The 12,199-nt window shown below is 36.7% G+C and overlaps 1 protein-coding gene across 1 annotated transcript in view; it reads left to right on the top strand.

Moving 5' to 3' along the window:
* Positions 1–3,031: 3,031 nt before the first annotated feature.
* The window catches only part of LOC113226811 (mitogen-activated protein kinase kinase kinase 15), a 39,140-nt gene continuing 29,972 nt past the window's right edge, over positions 3,032–12,199 (top strand). The window contains exons 1-3 of the mRNA XM_026459575.1: positions 3,032–3,191; positions 6,433–6,627; positions 8,956–9,125. Coding sequence (XP_026315360.1) covers positions 3,072–3,191; positions 6,433–6,627; positions 8,956–9,125 — 485 coding nt within the window. The 5' untranslated portion in view covers positions 3,032–3,071. The remainder of the gene's footprint in view (positions 3,192–6,432; positions 6,628–8,955; positions 9,126–12,199) is intronic.

The raw sequence follows: 12,199 nt of genomic DNA on the forward strand, positions 1-12,199 counted from the left end.
TTTACAAAACAATAATGGAATAACGTATTTCAGTTAAAATGGTGTGTTTAAAAATTAATATTCACAAAAATTTAATTTACGCAGATTGACAATATATATACAGACAAAATACACATCTACCAAAAAATATGAAGAATACTTACTTTGTTGCAAGCTTACATAATATATATAATGCACCGTAATACGTATTAACTTTAAATGAGCTGGCAACATTCAGTCGTGCATATCACAGACGGATAATTGCCTCGCTCGCACCGACCCTACTGATTAAAAGACAGGTGATTTATCAATCAACGCAGACAGTTCCTAGTTCGAACTGAACTAAGAACGACCGTTGAACTATGTGATGCGCGTTTGTGAATGATTTCGATATTCGATTCGTTAGTAAATAATAATCCTGTCATTCAAATGACAAATTAGTAAACTACTAATTTTCGTATTCGAATGATCTGCTTGATCATTCATTAGTATTATTAATCCATGGATTCCGCAGAGCATTTCTGCTCGTGATTAACTAGCCCTCTCTGGCATAAATGGTAAATACCGTAATTGTGACGAGGACAGGGATATTTTGATATGGATATTATTGGTGTCCTCATTCAATGTAAAACATCGAAACCTTGATCGACATCGATCGATGTTTTTCGATGCATCGCAAACATCGATATATAATAATACTCTTTGTTTTTCTTAACTTAACAGTGAAAACAGAGTAACACTATACCAATAGAGTGGTGCTGTCGCTGTAGTGACGTTTAATTTTGTGATACTGTGTGTTAGTTTAGTAGCACTGGTCAAGAGAAGCAAGGAACTTTAAAAAAAATAGTATTGCATCGGTAAGACATACATCTAAAAGTGAAAAAAAAACTTCAAATGAATAGAAATGTTTTTACGTAACAATAATTCCTTGTAGGAATGTTTTTTGCGATAAGGTAAACTGTCTAAAATAGACAACTATGTTCGAAACATATTCAATTATTCATTCACAGAAGAATGAAATATAGGATTATAAATACAAATAAAACTTTCCATTCGATAGTCGGATCCAATAGTCTGATCCGACTACCGGAAGGCGCTCGTACCATAGAATTGTATGAACACACAATACGCCAACGCCACATCAAGTCCGATCCGATAATAGGATCGGACGTGATGTGACTTCTGAGTGGGAAATAGCGTCCGATTTTATTACCGATCCGATTGGCTGAAGGCGCGCTCTCTATACTTTTGCGGGGAGATGAAATACACGTCCGATTCTTCCCTCCGATTTGCAGCGTTGCCAATGCAAATTATTCAAAATCCCCAAAAATCAAAATTATAAATTTGGGGAGAGCAAAGGTCATATTTCCCACATGTAAAAACATTTATTCGTTCTCAGTATTTGTTATATTACTATTGTTACGCTTAAAAATATATCAAATAGTTAAGAAAGTCAAAATGTACACATCTATTACATAAACGTTATGATATAATTAGAAATAAACTCAACAAGTTGAATTAACTTTAAACCTTACTAATTAAGCTTGACGAGTGGCAAGTTGTGGTATTAAAGTCTTTCCACATGTATCCGGGCCGTGCCAAAGGACGTGAAGGGGCCGTGCTCCATCAGAAGCTCAAAAAAATATCGTTGCGTTTATTTTGTATGAACTCGTTCACACATGTCCGTGTCTGGGCGGCGTCGAGACGGGCCCGCAGTTCATACAAACTAGCACGCCCCGTCCACGTCACAGGCACGGCCCTGATGTGTGTGGATAGTCCTTTAAAATACCTGCTGCTCGGCTTTGTTCGGCAACAGCTGTATTAATTTTTCGAAAAACGAGGAAGAGTCGCGCGCTTAACACGCACCGACTAATCATCATCATCTTATTTAAGAGCCAGGGTCTTCTCGGTGACTGATAATAGTAGTAATTTTACAAGTCAAGACAGAGCTATTCCAATCCTACTGGATAATTTTAGACATATAAGAGGTTTGCTAATAATTCTATATAAATGTTGCTATATAAGCAGCGCACGTGCTATGTTGAAAAAAATATCAATATCGTTCATAAACAAACAAATAAATAGTGTTTATATCAGTGATCGTCAATGTAACAAAAATATGATAAAATTCTAGAATGCGAGGACATTTTCCCCACATAGGGTAATCCAAACGAAATCCTCAAAAGTTGTTTAGTTGAAATTCCTTGTATTTGGGAAATTTCCTAGGAATTGGCAACACTGTATTTAGTTCAGAAAAGTCTGACGTAAGAATCGGATGTGTATTGAGTGAATCCGATTCGATAGTCGAATCCCAACCATCAGACACGAAATTGGACGTGTATTTTCGCACTAAATGACTTACAATATCAAATTAAAGCACAAAGTCACGGCCTGACTTAGTGTTTCATATGATTCGATGTTTTTATTCAAAAATATCGATGCATCGAATACAATTTCTTCTTGTCAAAACATCGTATCAATCCGACGTATCGTACAATAAACATCGAATGGATTCTATACATCGATGTTCAACGAATATCCCTAATGTATATAGTGAATGATCGTGAAGTTCCGAGTAGTTCCGTGTTCGGTATCGGGTATCGGTAATCATTCGACTCGACTTGATTTGCCCATTCTAATGATTAGTATTAGTAACATTCAAAGTCGCGCAAACTAGTTCATGTCGATCAGTGTCGGAATATATTCCTAATAGTTCGTGGTTTATGTACTACACAAGTCTAAGTACTCAGCTCAACACTATTTTGTTAAATAACAAGTTTGTAACTCGGTCTCAGATGTTGAGATTTTTGTTTCCGAGCTGCGTAAATTAAGCGGGATACAATTTTAAGAATTCCAAATGTGAGACGGTGCGATAAAATGATAACTTTCGGTGCTGCTAGCACTTCAGCGGCGCTGGAGGACTTTGGTACGGCGCTGTTGCCTTTGTTTTCTTCATAAGTATAAGTTTGTTTTCATGGTGTCAATTCATGGTAGTTTCTTTATTTGTAGGAGAAGTAAGAAGTATTAGTGAGAGTGTGTGCAGCGATGGGTCCAATGCTACGGTACAGGCGAGTTCAAATCAAAGACCTCGTATGGATATTGCCTGTGTTTTGGACATCACACACTCTACTAATTTGGCCCAAAGAAAGCGAGCTTTAGAAGAGGTTCGGCTGGTATCTGAACTGGTTAATGCTAATCTGCACCATATCCCGGTACGTATACGGTGCATTTAATAAATACCTAAAGCAAAGTATGCTAAGAAAAATAAAATCGAACATAAAAAGGTGAGTAAAAGGTAAACAAGTGTTCTTTTCACAAAAACTTGGTAGATCGTTATTTTTAATCCCTCTCGACCTGAGCTTTATAGCTACCTACCAATTCATTATGAAATGTTAGAATTTTCTTTAATAGATACCTATGTTGTATAGTGAACAGCATGGCAATCTTTGTACTTTGTTCATTGAATCTTGAACAAGCAGTATAGAGTTCAATTCAAATCTTAAGTGTCAAGTTAGATGACAGGTTGTTGAAGTGGGTTGTTTCCCCAACTTTATATGTCTATTGGTATGGCATATTATGGTGATGGTACACCAAACAGCTGCTACCGTCCATTATCTAAAACACGGCTAAGTGACAAATGGTCAAATAACCGTTTTAACCTTCCAGTGGTCGCATCCTTGCACCGAACATAAGCAGTCGCGTGCGGTCTGTGAGACCGCAACTTTGCGCGTTCTGTTTGAGAAGACAATTGAATATTTTCATGACATTGTGTAGCACAAAAGTCTAACATCTATTTAAATGAAAATAAGAAAACATTATTTACTTATAATTTTTTTTCATTTGTACTTATTAGTTGAACAGTATATAAAAATGCAAAGTTTTAGTCATATGACACAAACAACGTTAAAAATCAACAAAATAACAAAAGATGGCATTTACTTTCTTTATCATTCATAAGTATAACACTATAATAGATTATTATCGAGATCAATCAATATTGTCATCAATTGCACAATATTGTAGGAACTCTAAAATAACATTAATTTTTTAATATTTTTTTCATGATGTACGTAATATCTCAATTGTTATAAAATAAAAAAGGAAAACAATATAAAAAACTTCTAAGTTTTTTTAGGAGCAGGTAGTATGATAATCTACTAATTATCAGTAGCAATGGTTTGACATAATCAAAATCTTCATCTTCTGTTTCCGCCTCCTCTGCAAGCCTTTCTGATTCTTCGTAACTCATGTTGTGTCTACAACACATAGTGAAATAATGAATAATTTAATACATATTACATTAAAAAATGTAATTTAGTAGGTAATATACTATAATTAACATGTAATACTCACCTTTTTCACCTGTTTCAATTTCATTCCATGAATTTTTCTGGAACACGGCCGGTCGCGCGCGGTATCTGAGACCGCAAACACAAATAAAGACACATATACGCTTGCGACGAACATCACAGGGCTACTAAACTAAGGGAAGTACCTCACCCCCTCGAGGATATCACGGTCGCGCAACCGTTTATTGTTTATAGTTTTTGTAAAATGACTAAAATAAGGTTGCAGCGGTCTCTGAGACCGCGCGCGACCGCTGGAAGGTTAATAGCAAAAAATAGAGCACAAAATTAACTTTTAAAAACAGTTAAAATTAGTTAACGTGTTCGATTTATCGGAACTTACCCTAACGATGCATAGCTGAAATATCATTGAACAATTTCAATATTCTGAAAACGGGGTTATGGTTATTGATGATATCTCAAACAATTATTTTGTCACTTAGCTTCGTTTTGGTTAGTGGACGGCAACAGCTATATTAGCATATGGCAAGTTTATAACTTCAACTTCTTTAGATGTATCTATTTGTTACCTATTAGTAATTATTCCATAAAGTACTCAAGGTCAACATGTAGTAATATCATATTAAAAATATAGTTTGTTTTTACTTTGTGGTTTGCATTCATTGAATAATTAAAGTAACAACTACACTGATTCATCAATGCCCATAAATAATAAAATTTTTGATAACAATTCTTCTTTTCTGAGTATTTTATTTTACATCCCGGACTTCAAGAGTTTTTTTATGATATCAAATTGCGGTGTAAGGAGGTCACACCGTCATCTTACCTCTTTATATCGCCTCTCTCCGCTTGTATCCTATCATTTTTTATTTTACATGTATTTAAATTTGAATTGTTCCATCTTCCATCACTTTCTCATTTTGTTTTCGCACCACGTTCACTCTCAGCTCGACCGCCACAACAGTCGGAGTTGTTACAAATCCCATCGCGAATAATCGCTAATTTTGGGTCTTTACTATGTTTATAATCTTTAAATAAGCTAATCATGTGTAATAATTTATAAGTCTACAGCCTTGATGTATCTATATCTGTAATTCAGTTTCTCGGCCCATTTAGGGCCCTTTCTTTAAACTTTACTTCTTTAATAAATTTTGTGGACCGGAAGTCTCCCGTTTCATTGCCGCGAACCTGTTCACGGCTAGTTAGGGTTACAACCCTTTCAAAGTGATAGAACAAACAAGTTATCCGCCTGGTGGTAAGCATCGTGCTTGTCCATAACAGTTGCAGTGCCGCTTAGAGCTTTAAATCACAAAGATCTGGGTGGCGTGAGAGGCCACTGCACCCCTCACTCTGAGATGTAAGTTGAAAGTACCATATGCCTGTAATTTCACCAGCATCATTACTCTTCAAAACCGAAACGCATTAATGCTTACATTATTGAATGGCGGCAGTACTTCCCTGGACAAACTCTTTCATAAGTAACTCTACTGTTACTAAAACTAACTTTCTTATCAGATATTTACTATCTACAATCCCCTCATTGCTGATTTTTGCAACCCCTGATAATATCCGTCTCATTGCTTAGTATTGTAGGGCATTGTATAGGCAACAACTGGTTCTCTTTCTTCTCATGCCTGCCCACCTTGAAGGTGGTCTAGTGTGATTAGCTTCCATTTGACCCAGTATTCTTAACTTAAATTTGTCTTGGCTACTTTGGGAAATCACGTTAAGCTAAAAACCCTTTCATAGAATGTTTATTTATCACAGTCTTAGATGCTCATCTTTAGATGTATGTTTCCCGAATGCTGCTGCAAATATTATCCCACCAGAGAAACTATCTTGCCCAGCAATTTATGGCTTCAAACTATGAATTTTAGTTAATGAGCATTTATAATTTCTTTTTTTAATTAATCTGTGTGTTTTTTTTTTAATGTACACACTCATTGCGCCGCATTAGGGAAACCTGTATCATTGGTGTCAACCACACACACACACACACACACACTATCCTCAAATTCAAACTCACGAGATAAATAAATGTAGGCCTTGCAAATACTTCTCCTGTTCATTCGCAGAGGCAGTTATGATATTGATTATGAAATGTATAAATGTTGACTATTGACTAACAATTCATAAATGTTTTCAGTTCGAAACTCTAGACTTCGGTGAGACCAGTGTATTAGACACATTTTACAATGCAGATGTAGCACTTGTGGATATCAGCTTACAATTGCAACAGAGTGCTTTGCTATACCATCTTGGAGTCCGAGAAAGCTTTGACATGAAAGAGAATGTACTGCTGTATAATGATGTTGATTCGGATGCTACATTGAGATTGAAGGTAGGTTTAGCACTTAATTGTTATGGAAACAATATATCTGCTAAGCAATGAAGGTTATGTTATATAAACTAATTAAGGTGATTGTAGCGGAGTGCTTAAAATGCAGGAAGTGTTCCCCATTCAATTCTACCTTGTTAAATATGAGTATTTTTATCTGAATACATATTTTTAACTTATTACAACAATGAAATGTTGAATGAGCAAAGTTTGATTGACTGAACTTACATTTCAGAGACAATGTTGAATAGGTACATATTTTGTATTTTATATTGGTGTTTATTGTGAATGAAAATGGTGAATGCACTTCTCAGAAATGAGAGAAATAAAGAAACTAATCAGAGTAACTAATTGAGGAAAACTATTTATCAGTAGTTCCTTATCTAGAATATTTATAACTAAATTTGTTAATCCTTGAACTAGGTAATTGAAGATCATGATAAATAACTCTTTTTAATCTGATGCATGTATTCATTTCATTGATAAAAAGTACTTTAGTCTACAACCAGAATCCTATAACCCAGAAGTTCGGAGCTTGAGTATGTGTTAATTGCGTAATGTGTAGAACGAAAAGATAGTTAGTATCTGAAATTGTTGTTAAAAATAAGTAATTGAAATTGTTTTTGAAATACTAAAGTCATGGTTCTGGTTTATTGAATAAATTGTAAAACTTAACAATTTAAAAAAGTTTCTCGAAAATATATGTATTGAAGACAATAAATTAGTGTGAAGAATCTTTTCACGAAATATAAACAGGTTACTTGTTTTTGGTTACTTTCTATTCACATCAAGTAGAAGAATCTATTTTAAACACAAATATAACAAAGTTCATGTTACATTCTACAATCAAGGGTCATCTCAACAGTGCATACCAATTTGTCAATTACCCTGGCACACAATCATGCTGTGACATCTGCTACCTCGTTTTATTCAATTACCCTGTCATTCAATATAGAATACAATTGTTAAGGAATTGTTGGGAACTAGAATCTATCTTGGAGTCTCAAGGTTTACTTATTTGGTTTTTGGGCCGTGGTTTAGTAGGCAATGGAGGTTTATTTTAATGAAAGTTCTCATATATACATGGGACGGGTTTCGACTATTTCCCCGCCATGCTGGTCCAATGCATGTTGGCGCGTCGCCAGATCCCCGTCGGTAGAAGTAGGGTGTGTTGTAGGACGTGCAGGTGAGGTTGGCTATTGAGCACCAAAGGTGTTAAGGTTCTCGAATGGAGACCAGGGACGGGACGGGCCCTTACTAGATGTACGGATGACCTGGTAAGGGCGGCGGGTAACCGATGGATGCACGTCGCGTCCGATCGGCTAGTCTGGAAATCTTTGGCGGAGGCCTATGTTCAGCGTTAGACGTCTTCCGGCTGATATGATGATGATGATATCATTAAAAAAATCTGTGGTAGCCTAATAGTTCGACTTTCCGCCTCTCAAGCAGAGGCCGTCGTGGGTTCGAATCCGGGCGCGCAACTCTTGAGTTTCTCGGAATGAATTGTGGGAAATTGAATTTGAAATTTACCATAAGCTTTTCGGTGAGGGAAAACATTTTGATGAAACTTGCACGTCGAAGAAGGTTCACAACCCTCGGAAAAAGTGTGTCCGCAATCCGCGTTGGGCTAGCCTGGCGGATTATGGCCTAAACCCTCGCCTGACAGGACCCGCGTCCAGCAGTGAGACGTATAAATGGGTTAATGATGATGATGAATCATAACAAGTGATAATACCTCTAATACGGACACTGTTTAGGATATTATACACATTTATAGATATTTCAATGTGTAATTTATTTTGAGAGAATATATACTACGAGTGACTACAATAAAATCTTGACAACTATGTCATTCATTCAATTTAATAATTGTCTTTAAAAAGCCAATAAAATACCATGGTTGTCATCTATCAATTTTATCATTAAAACAACACAGCAGCTGTAGTGCTTAGGTATTCAACGTATTTGCAAACAAACGTGAAAATAATATATTCATAATCCGTGGTCCATGGACCCGTGAAGACCTGTATGGGGTCCGTGTAATGAAGGCTGGAGGTCCACGGTGAGCTAACATAATGCATTAATACAAAAGTTGGTATATAGTATGTATGTACTGCGTGCATGACTTTTTTGGATTTTGACACCCTTTGACTACCATCCTTTATTGGAGCGAGACGCTCGTCAATGCAACCCTTCTGAAAGCCTTTCTTTTTCATGTTTTTGGAAAGGGTTCATGGGCTCTTTGAAATTCTGAGAGGCGTTCATGATTACAAAATGGTTAAGAAACCCTGCTTTAAAACCTACCAACTATTTAGCAATTGTATTTTACAGGTATCATTGCCAAATTTCCTGTTCGTCTCATACAAACTTACGGATGCTGGTACATGTGTGACTACTAACCCGGCAGCAGCGAAATTCAAAGGCGAAGATGTCCTTGATCCTAAACAACATTTGATGCTGAGACTTAGGAATATATTGCAAGATGTTGAAGTTCAAACCAAGTGAGTAATAAGTTTAGTAGCAGTAGAGGTCCTTGTGAAAGAGTTCGTCCAGGGAAGTACTGCCACCTAACCTTTTTCTGCAGCCAAGCAGTAATGTCAGTATTACTGTGTTCCGGTTTTGACGGGTAAGGGTGATAGTGAAATTACAGGCACGTGAGACTTGTCAACTTATGTCTCAGGATGAACTTATGCCTAAGAAACATATCCGACTACATAAAGAATTTCCTTTTTTTTATGATTCCAAATGATGGGACAATGAAGTCGTGCATATTGTGGTAAGCGACACGCCTGTTCATAGCGGTTGCAGTGCCACTCAGAGCTTTAATTCACAACGATCCGAGGGGCACTACAACTTCGCCCGACAACCTGAGACAAGTTGAAAAGTTCAACGTGCCTGTAATTGCACCCTGTTCTTGGAATAACAAATTAAGCCCAGAATCAATACCCGAAATACCCACTCTTAAGCAAAATGAATTTGGAAACGTTTCCTAAATTGGTTCTATTGAGAATCAAACACCGGATATCATCTTATTGCTGGGTGGCGAAATCGTGGCTTAGTGACAAACAACACGCAACATTTCACCGCGAGTATTTGATTATAACTTCCTTACATGAGACGTGAATATCACTCAAATGTGCTTCGTCGTCTTACAGTGAATAGTGTGTGATTTCTATGTAATTTTTCAGGAGAAACATGAAAATGTGGAGTAAAATTTAATAAACCCAAAACTACAAATTTAACATTTTAACAAATGCTACATTACTTTAATGATATGTTTAAGCAAGAGCTTTATTAGTTTTCCTTCAACAAAAACCCGACAATACAAAGTATATGTATAAAAATGCGCAACTGAGGCTTTTCACTCTATGGAGACGTTATGGAGGTCCTACTTTATTAACTGGCGTACTTTAAAGGGCATTTTCTATACTGGTTTACTATAACGCCTTTGGGATCGCGAATAAAAGCTATTTCACATATTTGGACCCACAAGGGGTACTACGGATTTGAACTTTTTTTTATAATATCAAGTGACGGCACGAACAAGTCGTGGGCGTGTTGATAAGCTACACGCCTGTGCATAACAGTTGCAGTGCCACTCAGAGCTTTAAATCGCAAAGACCTGAGGGGGCACTGCCAATAGGCCCGTCACCCTGAGACTTAAGTTGACAAGTCCCATGTGCTTGTGATTTCACTTGATTTTGATTTTTGATTTTTTTGATTTCACTTGACTTGGCTAGACGAAGACATGACGTTCGCAAGTCGCATTGGGTTAGCGTGGTAGATTATTGCCTCTCTTAAATTATTTCCGTAGCAAATAGTGGAATGTGTACGGTTATAAAGTGCAAGCTTATATCAGTTTTACGAATACGAATTGAAAAGTAATGTCACATACATTGTAATAATTTGAAAGAATGCCAGAACTATTTGTGTAGGTGCAAACAAACATTAACATTCTTTACATAAATTTGCATCTGATTTTGTACACAATGTTGCCAAATATTGCCAAAGTTTTTCGAGTATGCTTATTACGATATGCAATTTAAATATATTTGACTTGAATGAACCTGTAAATCGCTGGTTTTCAAGAATGGTGATCCATACGAAAATAGTTCATTCTCGACTTATATCACAATTGCAATGCAATTCAGAATGTGCGAAATATTATTGTGAAACAGACATCTTTTAACATTCCATGCTTAAAATAATCATGTCGTTTGACCCCAATGCCTTTTTTTACGTATAGGATCATTGATTGGACCGCTAAAACGATGTGTCTTTGCGCGCCAGATACGATTCAACCAAATGATTTTTAACCATTAAGCGTGAAACTCACAGAGAGCGGGTGCGAGTCGGGCGCGGGACGGGCACACTGGGGCCCACACACAATGTAATGCTCAAAATTCAGTTTTCAAAAAAAGATAATTTTTAAATACTCGCATTTTGAAATTTGAGTTTGGAGCACTACCTTGTATGGACCGCGCTCGATGTGTTCTCGTCCATATATACACGGAATTAGACCGGACTCGCGCCCGACCCGCACCCGCTCTCTGTATGTTTAGCGCTTTATCTTTAGAAATTTTTGAGGTAGGCCGTAATTTTAGAAATAATCGGCGTGTAGTGTGTGGGTATAATGTTAACTCATTTATTAGCAATTCGTTATTATATTGTGTGTGTTAGCGTTTTTTAGGTTCGGTTAGGTTATTGAAGGTTTGACTGTGTATCTGTGCGTCTGTGCGTTTGTCTCTCTGAGGGTAATTTTCAGATTAGTTTTCTCTACCTAATTTCGGTGGCAAGTTTTATTTGAATATTCTACAATATCATCATAAAGTATTCATTAATATTCGAGTGTAGTATCCTGGAATATTATTTAATATTTCACGATAATATACTCGAATACTTAAATAATAAAAATTGCCACCGAAATTAGAGAAAAGTAACCTGAAAATTACCCTGATGATGACGATGGACTGATCTCAAAGTGGTTTTCTATTTGAAGGCTAATCGGGGTAATTATTTTCTATGTTTGATGAATATCTGCTCAGCTGTTTAAAGATTATCAGCTCTTTTCCCAGTAAGGGCGTGTTCTCATTATGTAGTGTTGCCAGACAGTCGTGCAGTTTATAGAGTCGTGTCTTGTATATTAAAATGAAGTTGTTCACATATAGCACAACACGATTAACTGTCGTTCACGACTTTACGACGACAGACTATCATGACAGTGGGAACAGCTAGAACGACTGTCATCTGGCGATAAATAAAACGTCACGATAAAAATGTCGTGCAAACGACAAGGTGGCTACCGTGAACTGATAAATTGTCGTCACGATCTAGTGGGAACAGCTAGACACGACAATCGTTCAAATGAAATAAGCGCCCACGACACAGTCACGACGTATAGTCGTGATATGGGCACAGGCTAGACGCGACAGTCGTCAAACGATAAATAAAACGTTACGACATAATGGGAACGCGCCCTTAGTGCAAGTCTCATTCTTAAAATAAATATTTATTTTACTCCACCTATCCGATTGACTTCAAATTTGGTATACCGTGAAAATTCGATGACATTACA

Source organism: Hyposmocoma kahamanoa, unplaced genomic scaffold (assembly GCF_003589595.1).
Source record: "Hyposmocoma kahamanoa isolate Upper Pololo Valley unplaced genomic scaffold, ASM358959v1 202, whole genome shotgun sequence".
NCBI classification, from domain to species: Eukaryota; Metazoa; Arthropoda; class Insecta; order Lepidoptera; family Cosmopterigidae; genus Hyposmocoma; species Hyposmocoma kahamanoa.